Source organism: Apis laboriosa, unplaced genomic scaffold (assembly GCF_014066325.1).
Source record: "Apis laboriosa isolate Shangri-la unplaced genomic scaffold, ASM1406632v1 scaffold105_cov147, whole genome shotgun sequence".
Taxonomy (NCBI): domain Eukaryota; kingdom Metazoa; phylum Arthropoda; class Insecta; order Hymenoptera; family Apidae; genus Apis; species Apis laboriosa.
In genome coordinates, this window is record NW_025220714.1 from 1,919,828 (window position 1) to 1,938,984 (window position 19,157).

The 19,157-nt window shown below is 32.3% G+C and overlaps 2 protein-coding genes across 4 annotated transcripts in view; one reads left to right on the forward strand and one right to left on the reverse strand.

Moving 5' to 3' along the window:
- Window positions 1-16,614, forward strand: part of LOC122719192 (protein crumbs) — a 29,399-nt gene extending 12,785 nt beyond the window's left edge. Inside the window, exons 2-19 of one of the 3 annotated variants that reach the window (XM_043944842.1) lie at window positions 3,214-3,584; window positions 3,715-3,895; window positions 4,296-4,463; window positions 5,254-5,581; window positions 5,751-6,211; window positions 6,427-6,608; window positions 6,764-6,917; window positions 7,110-7,574; window positions 8,483-9,218; window positions 9,301-9,703; window positions 9,941-10,396; window positions 10,557-11,312; window positions 11,491-12,325; window positions 12,456-12,825; window positions 12,913-13,228; window positions 13,558-13,875; window positions 13,951-14,046; window positions 14,149-16,614. In XM_043944842.1, the coding sequence (XP_043800777.1) occupies window positions 3,214-3,584; window positions 3,715-3,895; window positions 4,296-4,463; window positions 5,254-5,581; window positions 5,751-6,211; window positions 6,427-6,608; window positions 6,764-6,917; window positions 7,110-7,574; window positions 8,483-9,218; window positions 9,301-9,703; window positions 9,941-10,396; window positions 10,557-11,312; window positions 11,491-12,325; window positions 12,456-12,825; window positions 12,913-13,228; window positions 13,558-13,875; window positions 13,951-14,046; window positions 14,149-14,376 (6,824 nt within the window). In that variant the 3' untranslated portion in view covers window positions 14,377-16,614. The remainder of the gene's footprint in view (window positions 1-3,213; window positions 3,585-3,714; window positions 3,896-4,295; window positions 4,464-5,253; window positions 5,582-5,750; window positions 6,212-6,426; window positions 6,609-6,763; window positions 6,918-7,109; window positions 7,575-8,482; window positions 9,219-9,300; window positions 9,704-9,940; window positions 10,397-10,556; window positions 11,313-11,490; window positions 12,326-12,455; window positions 12,826-12,912; window positions 13,229-13,557; window positions 13,876-13,950; window positions 14,047-14,148) is intronic. The other 2 variants (XM_043944926.1, XM_043945012.1) reach the window with 2 other exon arrangements.
- Window positions 16,615-17,282: 668 nt separating this feature from the next.
- LOC122720622 (endonuclease G, mitochondrial) lies at window positions 17,283-18,855 on the reverse strand. The gene is made up of 5 exons (XM_043947429.1): window positions 18,541-18,855; window positions 18,146-18,339; window positions 17,840-18,076; window positions 17,589-17,769; window positions 17,283-17,439 (listed from the first exon to the last, which is right to left on the reverse strand). Exons 1-5 carry the CDS (start codon window positions 18,799-18,801, stop codon window positions 17,344-17,346), a joined length of 969 nt encoding a protein of 322 aa, XP_043803364.1. The 5' UTR covers window positions 18,802-18,855; the 3' UTR covers window positions 17,283-17,343.
- Between the last annotated feature and the right edge of the window lie 302 nt (window positions 18,856-19,157).

Sequence of the window (19,157 nt, forward strand, 5' to 3'; positions counted from 1 at the left end):
CAGGTGTACAAATATATCCTTCTCGTTATCGTATATATTTGTTTAAATTTTTCAATTCGATTTCTCGTTGCGCAGATTTCTCGTGGAAATCGGCACGTCGATCGATCGATCTTAAAAGTGTGACAAATACTCGAAGAATGAAACACCTCCGAGAAATCTTTCTCTCCGTGTTCTGCGCGCAGAAGTGACTTCAATGCCTGGATAGAACAGAGAACAGAGAGTGTTTCTCTATCGATTCATCGCCCAGCCGCGCGTCACCATATTGGCCGTTGCGTTCCTCTCGAGGAAAAGGAAGTTGCTTCCGGTTATTTATCGTTTTATCTCACGATCACGTTGCAATACATGAATTTTCATAAACATGTTTCTATCTAAGTACAAAGATCGAATCTCTTCTCTCTTTTGAAAAAAGTCAAAGAAAAACTTTTCTTTTCGAGATTGAATAGTAAATAATTCCTCATACATACAACACAATACAATTATATTTTATCTTTCGAAATAAAACGATTTAGTTTAATTTAGAATTGGATAGAATAATTTTCTATTTTTATATTTTTATTTTCTATAATTTTCGAATCCAATTGGCAAATCGTTCATCAACCGTTAAAATACACCGCGAAAATACAATACGTCCTTTTCACATTGGCGTATATATTTTATATGCGAATCGCGCAAACTCATGACGGTTCCTGCCGTGCGTTCATTCTCGAACGTGTCGCGTGCGCTCATGCGAGAGGATCGTGGAAAAACTCGTACGAGCCAGCACGATACGAATCTTAAATTAAAGATACCTTGTTGCCGCGCTTCCTTGGATCGATTCGACCGTCAATAATTTCGTTACGATTTAATCGCTCGCTTTCGTAATTTTTTATCCACAGGAGAGGAACGAAAATTCTATCTCTTATCTCTTCGAGTTATCTTTACGACTTACCACGTCACGCGCTTACGCGTGTATTATAAACCGTGCTCTTCTTAAATCTATCGAAGAAACGAATTAAGGTGAATTCGATAATAATAAGATTTCGTTTCATGAATACGTAAATAGAATCTTTTCGATCTTCTCGAACGACTTTATTAACTTGAACGTTGTATCACGATGACGCGCACGAAATGTGACAAATCCGTTCATTGTAGGAAAATGTAAATTGGAAAGAATAGTAAACGCGCGTATACACAAACGTGTGACTCAAGGTTTTATTAAAATAGAAAACGGGAAGATAGCACGTTTTTCTGTAGAATGTTATTTAGAGGTAGAATTTAGAATTAAGAATGTCATTAAAAATGGTTTTAAGTTAATTCCTATGTTATTGTTAATTATTTAGTCAATTTTAAAGTTCTCGTTAACGACGTTTTGGTAATTAGCGATTTCCCCCCCCCCTTTTTTTTTTCTTATCAATAACGATACACAGTTTCTTTTTTCCAATTAAATACTCATATATTCCCTCCTTTCTTTTATTCGTATTTATTCGTATATAGACTCGAGGAATAAATCTATCGTACAAAACAAGGTGAAATTTAATTTTATTAAATTACAAATAGAAATCGTACGACGAATTTTTCACCGTAAAATAATCGTGTATAATCGTGTCCATTCTAATCGACAGTCTCTCCTCTTCTAACCTCACACTATCTTACGTTAGAGCGTGTGCATCTCATGCATTATTTATCGGTTATCATCGATTCCCTTCTTCTCTATGAGTGCAGTGCACTTCATAAACCTAACTTGTTTATAAAAGTTACAAATGTTATTCTATTTTTAAAATCCGCGGTAAATACATGGAATTGGATAATCAAGATATATATAACGCGATATAAGAGTTTAAATATGGGAGAATCGTAAATGTCGTTTCGCTTATAAAATAAATTAAATAAAATAGTATATATAATGTTTAGTAAGATGAACGATTTCGTGGAAGCAAAGAAATCAAATGTTTCGATATATTTCGACTGGAATTCAATATTGTTGCAATATTATTCGACTAATAATGATAACAGAAATTAAAATGCACGCGCATACCATACCGTCGATTATAACCTCACTTTTTCCTTTTCAATACCTATAACCCTTCAAACGATCGATTAGAAAAATTATTTCACGATTTATATTCCCTTTTCTTTGTCAAAAGTTAAAATTATTATTCTCTATTATATTTATTTATTTAGATATAAATTTGCTTTTACCAATATTTAAATTTATTATCATTTAAATTTATTATATGATATATTACATGTAATATATAATATATATAATATATATATTACATGTAATTAATGTAATATATATATAGGAAATTTTATTTGGAATTAATTTTCATTATTCGTTTTATATTTATTTATTTAAATATAATTTACTTTTACCAATTATAATTTAAATTTATTATACATCAATGTAGTATATGTAATCGAAATTCTTTTAATTAATTTTAATTATTCGTTTTATATTTATTTATTTAGATATAAATGAATATAATTTCTAAATATAGATATAAATAAATATAAATGAATATATATGATCGAAATTCTACTTGGAATTAATTTTAATTATTCGTTTTATATATATATATATATATATGAATATAATTTGCTTTTACCAACATTTAAATTTATTATATGATATATGTAATATATAATATATATATTATATACATGTAATTAATGTAATATATATAATGGAAATTTTATTTGGAATTAATTTTAATTATTCGTTTTACATTTATTTATTTATTTAGATATAAATGAATATAATTTGCTTTTACCAACATTTAAATTTCTTATATATCAATGTAATATATGTGATCGAAATTCTACTTGAAATTTTAATTATTCGTTTTATATTTATTTATTTAAATATAATTTATTTTTACCAACATTTAAATTTATTATACATCAACGTAGTATATGTAATCGAAATTCTTGGAATTAATTTTAATTATTTGTTTTATATTTATTTATTTAGATGTAAAATTTGTTTTTATCAGCATTTAATATATTATACAATGTAATCGAAATTCTACTTGGAATTAATTTTAATTATTCGTTTTACATTTATTTATATTAGATATAAATGAATATAATTTGTTTTTACCATTTAAATTTATTATATTTATTATATATTTTTTTATATATATTTATATAATTTATTATATAAATTTATTATATGTAATATATGTGATCGAAATTCTACTTGGAATTAATTTTAATTACTCGTTTTTTCAGTACTTACAAGTTTATTAGTAGTGACCGACGAAGCGCCCCAAGATATCAGACACAAGAATCACGATGAACGCCCCAGAGAAGCTTACTTCAATGGATCGGCATTCCTGAAATTGAGCTCGTTCGTGTCTGTGCACAGGCACAGCGGCTTGAGCTTTCGAACTTGCGAGGGCGGCCGACTGTTCACGCAGAAGTACGACGAGGATTCGATCAGTCTCGAAGTGACCCCGGACGGACTTTTGTTCGCGGCCATAGTCGACCAGCAGAGATACAAAGCGAGATTGAACGCTAGGCTATTGAACAACGCTTGGCACAATGTCAATCTGTTCTTTAGACTCGGAAATCTCACGTTGAACGCTGCCGGTCATACTCAGGTATAATCAAAATTATTTTTCTCCAAACATCTTTTTTTACTTAATTTCTTTCTTCTATCGATTGTTGTTGTCGATCAACTCGATCATGTCGCAATTTTTCTTAATTTTTTTTTTAAATTTTGCTCGTCAGGTGATCGCCAACGCGACTTACAACGCTGCGATTCTCACGTTGCCCGATTACGATATGAATGGGTCTCTCGTCGTGGGAGAAGGGTTCAAAGGATGCATCCTTCAGGGCCCGGGAATTCTTTTTAACGACACGATGAATAACGGGGCAGTTTTTGGCCCCTGCCCTGCGGAAAATAAAGGATGTAAGGATCTTTCTCTCGATCTTCGTCGCAATCTTTACAGAAATTCAAAATTCCCCTCTTCCCCTCTTCGTGCAAAGAAAAAAATGTAAAAATATAAAAATCTAAGAGTATATAAGTAGTTATAGATCTCTTTTATATCAGGATCATGTACAATTACAACGAAAAGTTGAAACGTGATATTTTTTTTTCTCTCTCTCTCTCTCTCTCTCTAGTAGACTATGACTATGGAATTAGAAATTTTGAATTTTTATCGCACAATTAATCAGAGTGAAGATCACGTAATTATATTGTTTCGACTCGTCGTCCTGCGTGAATTTTCAGATTTACACAGTGTGCGATCGTGTGTATCACTTATATGAATAGCAAATTGCATGCCAGATTCTCGTACGAAAACTTTCAGGTGGTACGAGCGGACTTAACGGTGGTGTAGGATCAAGCGTAATCACCACCATGGATTTCTGCTATCTCGAGCCATGCATGATGCATGGTAAATGCGTGTCACGGCAGGATCGTTACGAGTGTCACTGTTACGCCCGATATTCAGGCAACAACTGTCAAATTGACAACGGTTAGACATTGACGTCGAATATACGGGATTTTGGCACCGAGTGAAAGATAGAAAGATAGATCCATGGCAAATAATCGAATATAATTCCTTTTTATAATAATATCGTTGTTGTTCTTGTTATTGTTATTCATTTTTTTACATCGATCGAAATTCGAATATTCGAAATTTCCATATGAAAATAAGGATCGCTCGGCCATGTATTCTCTTTTTAGATTTCATTTTAATAACCTTGCATGAACGTTTTTACTTTCTTTTTACTTTTAACGTTTCATCCATTTCGTCTATTAGCTATTATCTTATACTTAAATTTTGCAAAAGAACGCTTGCAATGATATTTCGATATTTTCTAAAATTTCTCGCTCTGATGTTCGATTTTCAAAAAAAAAGAAAAAGAAAAAGAAAAGAAAAAAAATATAGCATGCCAAATACGAGATATGAATTTATAGAACAACGCAAAATCAATATTACTCTTTCTACGTACTTCTCCTAATTTTTACCGATAAGAATCGTAATAATATTTCCACCGATTGTTCTCATATCGATTCTCATATTCACCGTATCTTTTTTATTTCTCTCTTTCTCTTTTTCTCTCTCTTTCTCTCTCTCTCTCTCTCTTTCTCTCTCAAAGCATGTTTCTTATCCGGCAACAGGTGTTTGGGCTTTCAAGGGCGCTGGCGTCACATATTTTTTTTTTTTTTTTTTTTCCGCTGTACAAAATCGCTACTCGAACCGCCACTTCGAGCCGACACATAAAATCGTAAAATCGTATTTATCGCGATAAATTCAACAGGTCCGCCATGCCTGAGTGGGCCATGCCGGAACGGTGGTACGTGCAACGAGGATATAAAAGGAGATTTCAGCTGCGCCTGCAAGCCGGGTTTCACCGGAGTTCACTGCGAATCGCAGCTCGGCGTACGGCTCTGCGAGCAAAGTCCGTGCAGGAACGACGGTGTTTGTTTAGCGGTGACCGAGACCGAATATAAATGCGATTGCCAGCCGGGATGGAGTGGAAAAAATTGCGAAACGAATATCAACGAATGCTCTCCGAATCCTTGCAGACACGGCGGAGTTTGTATCGATGGTATTAATAATTATACGTGCATATGCGACAGGACTGGGTAAGTTTCTTTTTCTATTCCCTTCTCTTTCGAACCTAACCTATATATATATAGGTTATATATATAGGTTATATATATAGGTTATATATATATATATATATGATATACGACGAATAAATAAATAATAACAACGATAAAATTTATCATCATCATCGTTATCGTGTTTCAGGTACGAAGGTGCGAATTGCGAGGTGGACATAGATGAATGCCTGGCCAATCCTTGCTTGAACAACGGTGTGTGTTACGACAATTACGGTGGATACATATGCCATTGCCCGAATGGTTTCGAGGGGCAAAACTGTGAATTGAACTTGAACGAGTGCTTGTCGAATCCTTGCAAGCACAACGCCGATTGCGTAGACGACGTCGGCTCGTATCATTGCAATTGTCCGCCCGGATACGCCGGCCGGCATTGCGAGCTCAGAAGTTTGTGCGAGAACGCGGCTTGTCCCTCGAACAGCATCTGCGTAGAAGACGCGCACGGACCCCAATGCGTCTGTAATCCTGGCTACATGGGCAATCCCCCGAATTGCACCATCAATTATTGCGCCAATAATCCGTGCAGCAACGGGGGTACTTGCACGAGCAACAAAGATGGATTCAATTGTACTTGCCCACCGGAATGGAAAGGTAAATGAATAAATGAAAAATAATAATAATAATAATTCGCGGCAAATATTATAAATTCAAGCTCACGCTGTTTGTCTCTATATCGTATTATCATTTCTTCTTTTTTTTCTTTTTTTTTTTTTTTGTAACTAACCCTTCTTTTTCGCAAAAACACGTCGATACGATGTTTACGATGCTACGTTATGTATGTATGTATTTACGCGTATGAACATCAGGAACGACATGCCTGTCATCCGCCTCGGATTGGTGTTCGGCTTGTTACAATGGAGGCAGTTGTCTCGAGACGCGTTTCGGTATTATGTGTCAGTGCCCAAGATTTTGGACGGGACCGCAATGCAAGGAACCGATCACCTGTCGCGATCTACCTTGCAAACAAGCTTCCGCTTGTCACGATTATGTGAGTGAGACAAAAAAATTTGCAAATCGCTTTGCATGCATGCCATGATCCATCCGATTAATCAACCGTGTCGCCTCCTATATATATACATATATATATATATATATATCTGTATGTGGCCTCTTGCTTTGTTTGTTACGTCTCGCTCCGTACAGCCCGGCGGTTATTATTGTACCTGTGAGCCAGGATGGACGGGACCTGAATGTTCCATCGACGTGGATGAGTGTTCCAGCGATCCTTGCCGTAACGGCGGTATCTGCATTGATCAACAAAATAGCTATTATTGTCAATGTCTTCCAGGATACACCGGTAATCATAATTGATTCGCAAACGTTCTTCTCTTTCTTTTCATACACAAATTAATTCGTCTTACTTTTTCATGTGTTCAAATGTATTAAGTTCATCCATCCAATTTATCCCACGTTTATTAATTTTTTTTTCATCGTATGTTCGATGATTCATTCGAAATGTAAATCACTTATTACGTATTATGATCGTCAGGTAAAAATTGCCAAATCAACGTGGATGAGTGTTTGTCGCAGCCCTGTCAAAATGGCGGCACTTGCATCGATCGAATCAACGGATACATATGTAACTGCACGAAAGACTTCATGGATGAAAATTGCGAGCGAGAATACAATGCTTGCGCGGCTAATCCTTGCCACAATAACGGGAACTGCACGTTGATACCGAGATCTCGGCGTGAATTCGTCTGCGAGTGTCCACGTGGTTTCGAAGGGAAAACTTGCGACGTAAACGTGGACGATTGCATCGACGTGATATGTCCCGATGGACAAGTTTGCGTCGACGGTATCGCCGGTTACGAGTGCAAATGTCGCGAGGGTTATAGAGATCCTAATTGCACTCTTATCGTCGACCATTGCGCGACAGTGTCTTGTAACAGTGGTACGTGCGTAGATCTTGGAGATCAAGGATTCGAGTGCAAGTGCAAGGATGGTTTCCAAGGTAGATCTCGGTAGAAATGAAAAGTTAATTCGTTTCGTTGAATGTGATATGTATAAACAGTGTCCCAAAATTCACGCAAGAAGTAATTTTGATAGAAAACACGGGTTTATAATTAAAGATTGTGAATTTTTTATCGATTCATAAAGTATACGGTATAGGTTATGTATAGAATTGCATGTTCACGGCTTGTCCGCGCGTACGCGCTCTTTTGTTGAAATTTTCCATGATCGTATTTTCCATAAATGTGACTGAATTTCGTTGATATAGCGCTCAATTTCCTTCTTCGAGTGTCGTGGTTGATCGTGGATCTGTTGGCATAAATCTTAGACTTCAAAAAAGAAAAAAGTGCAACGGCGTTAAATCGCACGATCGATCAATCCTGATCACCAAAACGGGTGAAATTACACGAGAAAATGACTCGTGCAGTAATTAAATCGTTTCTTAGGCTGTATGGCATGTGGTATTATCTTGTTGAAATCATGTGTCGTCCACATCCATATCTTGCAATTTAAGCACAAAAAACTAGATCATGTCGCGATAGCACAAACAGTGATACGTTGTGGATTTTCTGAACCTCAAATGCAACAATTTTATCGATTAACCAATCCATCAAGATAAAAATGAATCTCATTACTGAAGATAATTTTGTTCGAGAAATTTTCATTATTTTTAAAATATTACTCAACAATGAAAACGCGTTATTCTTTCGTAGGACTTCATTTTTCAATAATCCTGAACCATCAACTGTCGCGCTGTCTTTTTTTTTTTCTTCGTTGGCAACACTTTACGCACTTTACTGCACTTTGCAAATAGCGCAGAATTTAAATCTCGCGTGAATTTTGGGACACCCTTTTTATATATATGCACATTGATATCATTGTATTTACATTTTTTTTATTTTTTTTCAGGAAAATTTTGCGACGAAGATGTGAACGAATGCAATGTGGAGGGCAGTTCCTTGTGCAACAATGGTATTTGCGTAAATACAGATGGCAGCTACAATTGTTTCTGCAGGCCAGGATTTTCCGGGGATCATTGCGACATCGACATAGATGAATGCTTGTGCGGCCCGTGTAAGAATAATGCCACGTGCATCGATGGTATCAATACGTTCGAATGCCAGTGCCCGCCTGGTTATTCCGGGAAAACGTGCGACATGGACGTAAACGAGTGCGAAAGTAATCCCTGTTTAAACGGTGCAACTTGCGTCGATGAAATAGCCAGTTACATGTGCATGTGTTCACCCGGTTTCCGGGGATTAAACTGTGAGATAAACATCGACGATTGCGAACCCTTGCCGTGTTTAAACCACGGCCAATGCATCGACGGTATAAACAATTATACCTGCGACTGTAGCAATACCGGTTTCGAGGGCCCGCATTGCGAGAAAAATATCGACGACTGCCGATCCGGCCCATGCGTGAACGGTGCTCACTGCATAGACGATATCAAGAATTACAAATGCCAGTGCTACGCTGGTTATACCGGGAAAAATTGCGAAGTCGATATAAACGAGTGCGAGAGCTCGCCCTGTCAATATAACGGTACTTGTTTAGAGAGATCCAAGATAGAATTGTACAAGAGTGACGCGTTAACGTTACCCTCGATATTCAATCAAGAATTCAGTTATGCGAATGCGAGTGGGTAAGCGAATTGTGTTGTGGAAAAAAAAAAAAGAAAATAGGAAATATTCTGAAAGTTTCTTAAAAAAATATATATATTTCAGATACGAGTGTCTTTGCGTGCAAGGTGTTACGGGAAAAAATTGCGAGGTAAATATCAACGAATGTGATAGTAATCCGTGCCAAGCTGGGACTTGTGTTGATCGTATCGGTGGTTACACCTGCGAATGCGACGAAGGATACGAGGGTGATCATTGTCAACACGATATCGACGAGTGCAAAAGATATTCACCCTGCGAGCATGGTGTGTGTACCGATGGAAGGGCCGATTATACCTGTACTTGCGAGCCGGAATATGGCGGTAAAAATTGTTCGGTGGAGTTGATCGGTTGCCAAGGAAACGCTTGTCAAAATGGTGGTACTTGTTGGCCTTATCTTGTCGACGAAACTATACACAAATTCAATTGCACTTGTCCCAACGGATATCACGGAGAAATTTGTGACTACGTGAGTTTTGTTTTCTAAATCTCCAATTTCAATTTTCTTTTTCTTTTCTTTTTTTTTTCTTCTGAAAGAATATATTCTAAATTACATCATCAAATTGACTTCGCTCGTTTAATTGAAATTACACTTATTGTATATTTTGCACAAAAATACGCGACACAGAAGAAGGTGCGTAGATGTAAAAAAAAAAATCAATATTTTTTTTTCAACTTCCATTTATATATTTTCTTTTCTTCGTAGGTAACGACAATGTCTTTGAACGGCAGCTCGTACGTTTTAGTAAACACTACTCGAGACGAAGGATACGATATACAATTTCGTTTTCGAACGACATTGCCAAATGGATTATTAGCTATTGGAAAAGGGTCGACGTTTTACATCCTCGAACTCGTGAACGGCAAGTTGAATTTGCACTCGAGCCTTTTGAACAAATGGGAGGGCGTGTTTATCGGCAGCGGTTTAAACGATTCGACTTGGCAAAAAGTGTTCGTCGCGATCAATGCTACGCATTTAGTGCTCTCAGCCAATGAAGAGCAAACGATTTATCCAATCAGTTTGAACGAGGGTTCCAATTCAAATCATACCTCTTTTCCAATGACATACGTCGGAGGTACCACCAATTATCTGCGACGATTGACTCATGGTCCATCTTTTTTCATCGGTTGTACCGAAGATGTCGTTATTAATGGAGAATGGGTATGTTCTTCAAGTCATAAAGCAAAGTAAAGTATAAATCACGAATAATCAATTTGTGAAAAAATCTTTTTTCCTTTCTTTTTTTATATAACAATATTTTTGTATTTATTTACTCAAAAAAAAATATCTTTCATATTCAAAATTTATTATCACCATTCAGGTATACTCCGGCACCTTGTTGAAAACGGTGTATATGGAAGACATTGAACCGGGATGTCCACGAGAGGCGCAATGTTCACCAAATCGGTGTAAAAACGGTGGTGACTGTACAGACAGATGGCGTGATTTTTCCTGCAAATGCGAGAGGCCGTATCTTGGCCACACCTGTCAATACAACATGACGGCGGCCACGTTTGGATACGAGAATATAACCAACGGATACGTGACCGTAAAGGTGTCGGACATGGCCAGGCGAGCAGTTAGATCGATCGTCGATATTTCTATGTTCATTCGTACGAGGCAAGACAGGGGCGATATATTTTATCTTGGAACGGAAAATCCGAATCCGCAGACGGATCTTAAACCTCAAGAGAAAACGTATATAGCAGCTCAACTGGAAGGGGGCGAGTTACTTGTCAGGATTCAGTTCAATGGTACGGAAGCATACACGGTTGGCGGTGTGAAATTGAACGATGGAAATAATCACTTGATACAAGTGATCAGGAACGTGACGTTGGTACAAGTAAAAATTAATGGTACCGAATATTTCCGGAAAACTATCAGCGCTTCCGGCCAATTGAACGTAACCGTGTTGTATTTGGGCGGTTTGCCACAAGCATCCAGATACATAAGACAAGTCGATAATCGTCAGATAGAAGTATCCCAAGCTCCTCAAGTGAACTTTAAAGGAATCATTCAAGATGTTCAGATATCCAACGGCATTGAAACTATGGTCGTTGAATTCTTTCCTCTAAAGGTAAAAAAGAGTATAATTCATTTCCCAAAAATAATTTAGCAAATAAAAAGAACCGTTTATTTTAAAATTTCTGCGTACGTGTTTGATCGAATTAATCGAATTATTCGATAAAATTATTTAATAACGACGATAAAAAAATAATAATAGTAATGAAAAATAATGTTTTGTATCTTTATAGGCAAACGATATTCCCACTCCGATACAATTTGGCAACGTAACATTTGATTATGAGAAAATTCTCAAAGGTGTGATATCCGACAACGTATGCGTGAGTAACCCATGCAATCACAATGGAACTTGTCATATTACGTGGAACGACTTTTGGTGTCAATGCCCACGAGGATACACCGGAAAAACTTGCCAAGAGATGGAATTTTGTCAATTGCAAGACTGTCCCGCTGGATCGAGATGTCAAAATTTAGACGATGGTTACGAGTGCATAGCCAATGCCACTTTTAACGGAGTGACCACTTCTTTCACCTACATTTATAATCAAGTGGAAGAAAAAAATGTGACGGATTCGACAATCGACACTATTCAAATTACGTATCGATCGAATACCGGTGGCACGTTAATGCATATCTCGCCTCGTATAGGTGATCAACATTTTACCGTTTCCGTTTATAAAGACAATATTACGGTATCTTGGCGGCTAGATTTACAAAATGAAGGGATATTGAGCTTTGGTAAAATCGAACCTGACGGCAATTGGACGTCTATAGTATTACGATTGAACAACAACTCCATGGAATGTGGATATGCAAATTCTAACGACGAATATGCATCCCATGTCAGTCCAAATTTTAGCTTTCCATTATGGTATGATTTGCTAGTTACCGGAACAGTCACTCTTGGCGGGCTTGGCTCTATTTTATCAAATAAACACAGTTACATAACAATCGGTTCTAATAAACAGAGCTTAGAAAACAAAAGTGGTATTAACGAAAATTCGATAGATTTCACTGAACGTACCACGTTGACTACCGCTTCTCCCCCTTATAATATAATGTCAGGTAACGTAAATGATCGATATCTTTGCGGATAAATAATTGAAATAACTTTGTAGATATATATTAGAGAAAAATTCATTTATCTTTTATCTAATTAGAAAATAAATAATCAAAAGTTAAAAATATTTTACAGGGGAAGCTTTCAAAGGATGTTTAGGCGAAGTAAGAATTGGTAGTATGCTTTTACATTATTTCACGTATGAAGAAGTATATCAGAACGCTAATTTTACGCCATTAGAATATTTAGCGTTACAAGAAAATAATTCAACGTATCACGATAGTATTGGATGCCAGCTTTGCTTCGATTCAGATTGTAAAAATAATGGGTTTTGTCTGGACAAAGCAAATAGTTACATTTGTGAATGTCCTGCAGGATATACAGAGGACGATTGTTCTTTCAACATAGATGAATGCATTAATAATAAATGCGAGAACGGAGCAACATGTATCGATGGAATTGCTAATTACACGTGCATATGTAACAACGGTTGGCAAGGATGGTTGTCAGTATATAAAAAAAAATATTATTAAATGATAAATATTATATAATGATTCCTTTTATATCAAATTTTTTTTATTTTTTATTTTAGATGCGATAGCGATATAAACGAGTGTGTAACTGTTAGTCCTTGTCAACATGACGGAGTATGTGTAAATCTTCCCGGGTATTTCCGTTGTGAATGTCCAGATCAATTTACCGGTGAACGATGTGAGATTTTCCGTTTAATTACTTGTGAAAATCAACCTTGCAAAAATGGTGGCAGTTGCACAGATATTATAAATCCACAAACTGGTGATAATTTTACTTGTACTTGTACTACTGGTTACGAAGGTTCAATTTGTGATGTTCCTTATTGCATTGGACAAAAATGTCAAAATGGCGGCAAATGTGATTTCTTATATCAGGTATATCTAGTCCTTATTTTGTTTCTTTCTTTTTTTTTTTTTTTTTTTTTTTTTGCACATATAACTACATTTACATTTATTTGTTTTTTCAAATATTTTCCAAATATCACTTTATTTGTAAATTACATTATATCGATGTTTGTAAGTAACGATTACCTGCATATTTTGTTATTATATTGACATTAATAGAATTTGAAATGAAAAAAACAAAAAATGAAATATTCTTTATCGTTAAAGAAATTATTGTCTATTTTTTTTTTTATAACTTTAAAAATTTAATGCGTAAACATTATTTGTGAATCGTAATATCTATTATTTTAAATTATTAGACACCTCGATGCACCTGTTTACCCGGCTATTCTGGATTATATTGTGAAATTAATATCGATGATTGCGCACCAGATGCAGAAGGAAATGTACCATGTAAAAACGATGGAAAATGCTATGATGGTGTAAACAGTTTCACTTGTGATTGTAATGATACCGGTTACACAGGGCCCGATTGTTTATTTGATATAGATGAATGTGGAATTCCAATGACAGATTGTGGTCAAGGACGATGCAAAAATTTACCAGGAACTTATCAATGTATTTGTGATCCGGGTTACTGTGGATATAATTGTGGAATGATAGATCCTTGCAAACCGGTATTATTTTTTTCTGTCAAATCCTTCCTATTCCATATAGTTTTTCATATTTTATGTAATTTATCTTGTTAACAGGATTATTGTCAAAATGGAGGTACATGTAAATGCGGAGATAATGGTGGTTATAGGTGTGAGTGCACGCCACATTATACCGGACAAAATTGTACAGAGGCATGTTTTAATATTCTAAATTCTGAAATTTCGTTTATAATCAATAATATATAAATTTATATTATATCATCATAATGATAAATTTTGTTTTCCATTTTCCAGACGGAAAACTTTTTGGGTAGTCAAGCACTCGATATAGCGGTAATTGTTGGTCCTATCGTTGGATGTCTGTTTATTATTGCAGCTGGTTCCTTAGTTGCATTATTTATGATGGCTAGGAAAAAACGAGCTACTCGAGGAACGTATAGTCCAAGTGCTCAAGAATTTAGCAATCCGCGTGTAGAAATGGATAATGTAATGAAACCACCGCCAGAAGAGAGATTAATTTAAGAATATTTTTTTGCAACGAAGGAACACAATATGTGAATATTTCGAAAAATCCTAGTCTATCGATACATCGTTGTCACAGTTTTGATCGATATTAAAGAGATGAATCGAAGGAATCGATCTTTCGACAAAACTGTTTTCGAACGGTCAGTGAAAATATAAGAGGTTTCATCGCGCGTTTTCTAGTCCATGCTATTTTATCAACTATCAAATTTACATAAGGAGTTCAATGTGAGAGCAATTTAAGGCATGATAACTGATTTTGAAATCAATCCGAAAGCGACGCTAAAGATGAAACGTATTAAAACTGCCTATAAAATTGACTATAACATCAAAACCAAAATAAAATATATATATTATTAAAATTGTTAGAAAAATTAATCGTTAAGAAAATTTATTTCTAAAAATTACACTAAAATGAAAAATGTATTATGAAATTTATATATTAGTCGAACAGTTAATTTGAACAAATCAATTAGCTGTACAAAGTGTACTTAAAATTTCATTAAGTGTCCTTAACTTATGAGCAATACTCGAATGGAACTCCTGAGAAACGAGACCCGTCCATTTTAGTGCCTAATTGATCCTACTTAAAGCTTTTATTTATAAGCAGTAAATTTAAAACATTGAAAATGTATATTACGTTAAACATCGAGATCTCTAAAGCATAATGATATTCATTATTATTGTTTTATTCGTTAGATTTCAGGCAATCATGATACAAATATTGTTAAATATTAATATAATATAATGATATTACGACTTATCGTGAAAAATACCGGAGCTTTGTAAAAATATTGTAAAGCAGTGTTGTCCAATGACTGGCATCTCCTTACACGGCTTTCTTCCCTTCCACGCATTGTCATTACAGAGAAAAGAGAGTTCAACAAAAACCAAGAAATCTATACAATATCTCTTTTTTTCTACCTCGCTTTAAAAATAAAAATAAAAATAAAAGGACAAAGCGCGGGAGTAGAAGTAAATCGTTTTATTAGCGAATAAAACTTAACTATATTATCGTAAAGAGTAGTTATCACACTACGTGTTAGTTATTATGTATTTGTAAAGTAAAGACACGCTGCTTCATTTTGTACATAGATTAGATTATATGTTGAAAAAATTAATAATAATTTTATTCATTAGCATTTTATATTATGAATATAGTATTTAATAATGAATATTATTTTGTATGTACTTACTTAATATCACGACCAAAGTAATAGAGAAGAATTTTTTCTTGTCTATTAAAATATAAATACCATAAAATAATAAAAAAATATGTTGTATCAATGTTTTTAATAGTCAAGAATAATTGTTCTTTAAAAACGAGAGTTAATACATTAATTGTTGGTATTATCTTTTTAAATATATTAATAAAACTTTCTTTTCGTTTTATAAAATCAAAATTAGTACGAATATCTATTTTATAATATCATCGCAAAAATAAAATTATTAATCACAAAATATACAAAGTATTAACATATTTGAGAAACATTTTTCAACGATCAATTCTAAAAGCTAAAAAACATAAAAGTGAAATAATATTGAAATAAATACAATAAAAGTAGTATACAAGAGTATCACTTAAGATTTATTTATTAAATTGTAAACAATTTAAATTTACACTATGATAAAATAAAACAGAAACAGCTGGAATCGGTAATATAACAGAGAAATGTTTCATCTAATGGAAATTTAAATTGCTTATAATATAATAAATAAATTTGAATATTTTTGTAAACTATTATATATTATTTTGATAATTTTATGTTTGTTTTAGCCTGTAGAATCGATCCAAAGATATTTCACGAACATATTAATATCTCTGTGACATAATGTTAGAATATTGAACATGTTTATTATAAACACGTATGAATGAAAATCAAATATCAAATGAATGATATATCCACTATAGCAATCTAAGCTAATCTAATTATTTAATTTAATATCAATCAAAAACATAATTATAATTGTGGAGAGCTGATTCTTGAATTGGAAAGATAGAAATGCTCATATTATTGTAAGTTATAAAGAATAATTTTCTTTCAACGTGTATTATAAAATGAATATCATTAATGTTTTCTGCAAGACTGAAATTTTGGGTACTAAGAAATACGTGTGCATGCGCTTTTCATGTGAATACTTATTTTGTGTCAATATGCAATATTGTGCATATAATTATTACAATTTGAATTAAATGTACAAAAATAATAAAAAAATTAAATATTTCAATACAGCATTTATCTTTTTTTTTTTTCATAAAATAAATATAAATAAAAAATAGAAAAAATATTTATATATATAATAAATTTAATTATAATTTTTATATATAATAATTAAATTAAATTTATATAATCCATATAATACATATATAAAAAAAATAGTATCTATAAATATTTCCAGCACCTATAAATATGTAATAAATTGATTATATAATTTTATATAATTTTTTATAAAAGTAATTGCACAAAATAGTTACAAACAATAATAAATAAAATAATGCCAAATTCACTACGCAATATTTCATAGTTTTCAAAATTACCGAAATATGTAAAATATTAAAATGTAAATAAAGTTGATTCAACTCAAAATGAATTGAACGAATTTAGAATTTAGTTTTAAAAAATATTATTATACTCGTATACAAAATAATTTACATATATTTTTTTATTTTATATTTAACATTTATATTTTTATTATTTTTAAAAATGATTGAATTTAGATGAAATTCAATCTATAAAAAAGATTATAATAAAATTTATTTAACATTGTTTCTTCAAGATTTTAAATCTATTAAAATATCTTATATAATTATATATAAAATATTATATAAAAATGTCTTTTACATAAGTGAATGTTCATCAATATTATAAAATGTAAAATTTGTCAATTTATAAATTATTTGAAATTCTATTAAAGTTAAATATCTTATTTACTTTAATTTTGTTTAATAGTTTTATGTTCTAATTTTCAAACTTTTTTTCCATTTATTTTATTTAATTTATCACGTGAGATTTTATCAAAAAATAAAAGTCCAGCAGCACGTTCTATACTTTCTGGTGGCACCTGTTATAATAGATATCTATTGTCATTAATTGTTTCAAAATATAATATATATATAATATAATATAATATAATATAATATAACATATAATAAAAAATATTCATAAATTCTTATAAATTGTTATACAAAAATATTACTAATATTAATTTACCTGAAAATTTGTTAAAGGTGTATTGTCATCTATAGGAGTATTTGGCATTACAAATGCTTCCATTTCTAATTTTGAATCGTGTGTTTCACCAACAACTATTTTATAGAAATGAGTAGGTACTGCTACATGATTTGTACCAATAACTTCATATCGAACATATTTTTTTCCATTAGCCTCTATTCTGTAATAATAATATATTTAGAATATTTAATGAATAAATTATATCAAATAATAAGTTTTATTAAACTTACTTTGGCAAATACAAAGGACCTGTGCATACATATACATCCTTATAAATTTTAGTTAAATGTCTAACATACTTTTCTAATCTATTCCAAGAATCCCTATTAAAACCTACACCTACTTGTGGTGAAATATTTGAGAGAAAAAACGTTTCATTTATGTGTTTTTGATCACATTTATGATTTCCAGCTGCTGCTAAATGTCCACGATCATATCCACTGCCTTTGTAATCATTGTTTTCTGCTCTGATTTCAATAAAATTATTAAAATATTAGTATAAAAATATTATATAATTATGAATTATAAATATTTACCTAAAAAAAGGATGTATACTTGGATCTGATTTGAATTCACACTTACTACGTGATATTTCCTGATTAGTTTGTAATTTTTCTTTATTTAAATGTTCAAAAACCCAATGTGCTACTCTATTTCTTCTGTCATAAGAAAGGACAAAATCTTCATAAGACCTAACATGATCTAATCCAGGAAAACCATATTTCATAATCTATAAAAAAAAGGATTAAAAATTATATAATTTACATTATTACATACATTGCATATTTCTTTTATCTTATATCTATATCATAAATAAATAAATATAAAAAAAATATTAATATGATCTCAAACAATAATATAAGAATAAATATAAACTTTTGATATTATTTATCAATATTTATCGAGGTTAAATATTTTATAAATAACTTACTTCAGATATTCTAGTAGCTGTTGATGATAATTTTGAACCCATTTCTGTATTAAATTCTGTAGGAACTGCTGCCGAAACAGTTCCAAATAAAGGCAAACCAGGCATTTCTTTGATGTTTACATTCGAAAAAATATTTCCACTGTCTCTTATTTCTGTATTCAAATGTCGTTTTTGTTCCGAATATTTTCCCAGATACCAACCACTAAAACCTATAGTTGTTGCAGTACTAAATTTTATAATAATTCGTGTTATTGCTCTCATATTTTTAATTAATGATCTCTTAATAAATTTTTAACAATTATATATATATCGAAGTCAAAATTTCGTAACTTGATACATATAATATATTATCTATGCACATGCGCAAATATAAATATATGAAATAAATCAACGTAGATAATCATGAAAAGTAATTTCATTACATTTTTAAATACAAAGATACAATCTTTAAGATATACTTCCTTTATTTACAATATACATTCTTTTAGAAAAAAGACTAAACAATAAAAAATATTATTAAATTATAAATATAAGAATCAAATAAAAACAATTCTTTATAAAAATCAAAATTTTATATTTGCATTAAATATTACAATAATTATTATACTTATATTATT